Source organism: Phanerochaete carnosa (genome assembly GCF_000300595.1).
Source record: "Phanerochaete carnosa HHB-10118-sp unplaced genomic scaffold PHACAscaffold_690, whole genome shotgun sequence".
In the NCBI taxonomy this organism is placed as follows: Eukaryota; Fungi; Basidiomycota; class Agaricomycetes; order Polyporales; family Phanerochaetaceae; genus Phanerochaete; species Phanerochaete carnosa.
In genome coordinates, this window is record NW_006768317.1 from 1 (window position 1) to 2676 (window position 2676).

Below are 2676 nucleotides of genomic sequence, written 5' to 3' on the forward strand. Positions count from 1 at the left end.
CGGTCGACCGTCGATGCGAGAGCGACGCGAGATAAGTCGTGTCGATAGAGCGATTGAAGAAGCTGAAAGAGACCAATTCCACGGTCGAAGACGAGCCGGAAGGCAGTTGAGCGTGGACGACCCACGAGACGATGGCTGTTAAAGACGAGTGATGCTAGTGGCAAGTAAACCGAAGAAATGGCGTTAGCAGGGCTGCGATGAAGCTGACAGAATGACGGGGAAGTGGACTGGTGCCGCTACCCGACACATGAAATTTGCGACAGCGGAAGAGAAGGGCTTGTCTGCTATGACAGAAAATAAGGATATTGGTGCACAAGAACAACACTAGGTGGATGACGTGGATGGCGTAGAAGAAGAAGAAGAAAAGGAAAAAAGGTGTGATACGAAAACGAACAAGGGAAGCTCAGACAAGGCAACGAAGAGCACCGAGCGAGGAAGTGGGAAATTAGGGCAACAGGCGTATGAGACGCACCATAAAGGGATCAATATCATTGAACAGAGTCCCAAAATCCAAGAACACATGCGATGCGCCTTCAGGCGTCCTTGTCAAGCGCGAAGTACGCGACGCGGATGCCCTGGAAGCGGATGACTTCCTTGCCGATAAGCTGCTCGCTCGCCGCCTGGGGCATGTTGTCGCCGGCGCGCCGTCGCCCATGCCTTCATGGTGCGCGCCTCGTCGTACAGACGGCGAGCGGCCAGAAGCCGACCTCGACCATCACGCCCCTGACGATGTTGAGGCTGTGCGCGTTGATGTCCGCCTTGAAGTAGGGCTGCGCGGCCGCGGGTCGTCGATGGTGACGGACTCCCGATGGCACTTGCTCTGGATACACTGGATAAGTGCCTTGAATTCTTCGTTGCGAGCTCGCTTTCAATCTCCGTGCACGATCTCGGTGGCCTGGCCCGTCGCCTGAGGCCAACAGTCTTGTCTGGTGCAAGGCGGAAGTAATCTTTCGAATCGACAAGCCAAAGTCGTCGCGGTCAATGTAGATCGTGCGCGGCAAGGCGAGATTTTGTGCATGGGTCTGCGACGGCGCGGTAAGTGTGGCTATGACAGTGAAGAAGATTGATGAGCGACGAAGAGGTCAGACAGCGACTGAACTCACCCAGTGACTGGACTCACCCTCCGATGCAAGCGTACGCGCAACTAATTGGTCGTCGTACTGGGGACCCTCCTGATCGGTGCAACCAACAGTCTCCAAGTGACGGGGCACGGGGCGAATTGGGGCATCTCCGCGAGTGGTAGGGGGCCTGCTTAGGAAGATGATTTTTCACAGGAACGGTAGGCATCTTTGCTGGCCATGAACGAGAAAAAAATAAGATATTCGAACGAACGATAGCGCATCGTAGGACGCAACGGTGTTGGCAGGGAGGAGGCGGAGGGGCATACAGCGACGAATATGGAAGATGAGAGGGCGGTATTGATTGAAGAGACGGGCAGCATTGAGGGTGAGGCATTAAGAGTGGAAGACAGCGATAAATGGACGAAGAGCGGGCCAGATGTTGATTAGAGCTGCAGGTCGATTTCAGCGCAATCTAGAGGCTCGTCCAGAGTGTCCGATGAATCCAGCAGGGCAGGTGTCAAGAAGTACTATCGGGGCATGAGCAGCTTCACTGAAAATGAAGGAGCAACGCAACTCACCGCATAGACAAGTCTTAGGCCATCGACCTCGATTGCGTCTGCCCACGTTCACGCGGCTGTTCAACGAGTTTGCGCCGCTCTGCTTCTCCTTGTTCGTCCATAGTTGCAGAGCTGATCCATGGTCTCTATCAAGAGGTCAGCAGACGGTCTCTGGCGATTTGGCACCTTGAGAAGGTGGCGCACCTTGCAGCCCAGTAGACCGTGCCTGCACAGCCCCCAGTTCATTCTCACTCGGTCTCCCAGCTAGTCTCCCCAGAGCGTCTGTTTATTCTCGATGGACAAGGCGAAGAGCCTCATTGGACAGTGGTGTCTACCGAATTCACGGGCCAGAAGAGCGTTGAGAGCGGGCGAGAGGGAAGATGCACGATCCGCTCCTGCGTGATGGGCGCAGTGTGACGAATCAGCATGAACCGTCACGCGTTGCGTCCGATCTCCTGCTGCAGTACTCGTTCCAAGGCCATAAGGTATGCACAGCAACTCGAGCATTTGCCGGAGGACAGTACGATAGAACGCGTCGAGTCATTGGCATGCAGTGCTCGCTCATTATGGAAGAATGCGAGTCTGCCGTACAGTACGACCTTTGCACCTGCCCAATGATACAAGACAGGCTACAAACGAATTTTCTCGAGTCATAAATACAAGCGATACATGGTCCGAGAGGCGTTTGACCTCAGCTGAAACGACCCGTTCATTGCCGCCTGGAGCCATCGCTGAACGAAGCCAATTCGTCATCAGTGTGCTTGCATCTTGCCAGAATATCCAATCGACTGGACATGCGGGCTCGTGAGCCGGGCTCACGCCCGTTTGTGAGCCCTCGGGCGCCCGTTCGCTTTCTGTGTGAGGCTGTGAGCCCCCTGTGAGCCCGGCGTCCCTGAGCTAGCCCACCCACCCATCCGGGCCATACGGCCGCCTGTCCGATGCTTTGACCATCGCATCGGCTCTCGCTTTGTGCTAGATACTCGAAATATCATTCTCTTTGAGCCATTAATATGCCCATCTCAGAGCTTCTGTTAGCTCTTGCCAGTGACCCTGTGCTC

At 55.3% G+C, this 2676-nt stretch overlaps 1 protein-coding gene across 1 annotated transcript; it reads right to left on the reverse strand.

Annotated features, from left to right (window-relative positions):
- Positions 1–533: 533 nt before the first annotated feature.
- Positions 534–1385, reverse strand: PHACADRAFT_202931 (uncharacterized protein; the record flags this gene model as incomplete). Its single annotated transcript, XM_007403037.1, has 4 exons — positions 534–620; positions 687–1045; positions 1121–1248; positions 1333–1385. The coding sequence occupies 4 exons, from the start codon at positions 1383–1385 to the stop codon at positions 534–536; spliced, it is 627 nt and encodes a 208-aa protein (XP_007403099.1).
- Positions 1386–2676: the final 1291 nt, after the last annotated feature.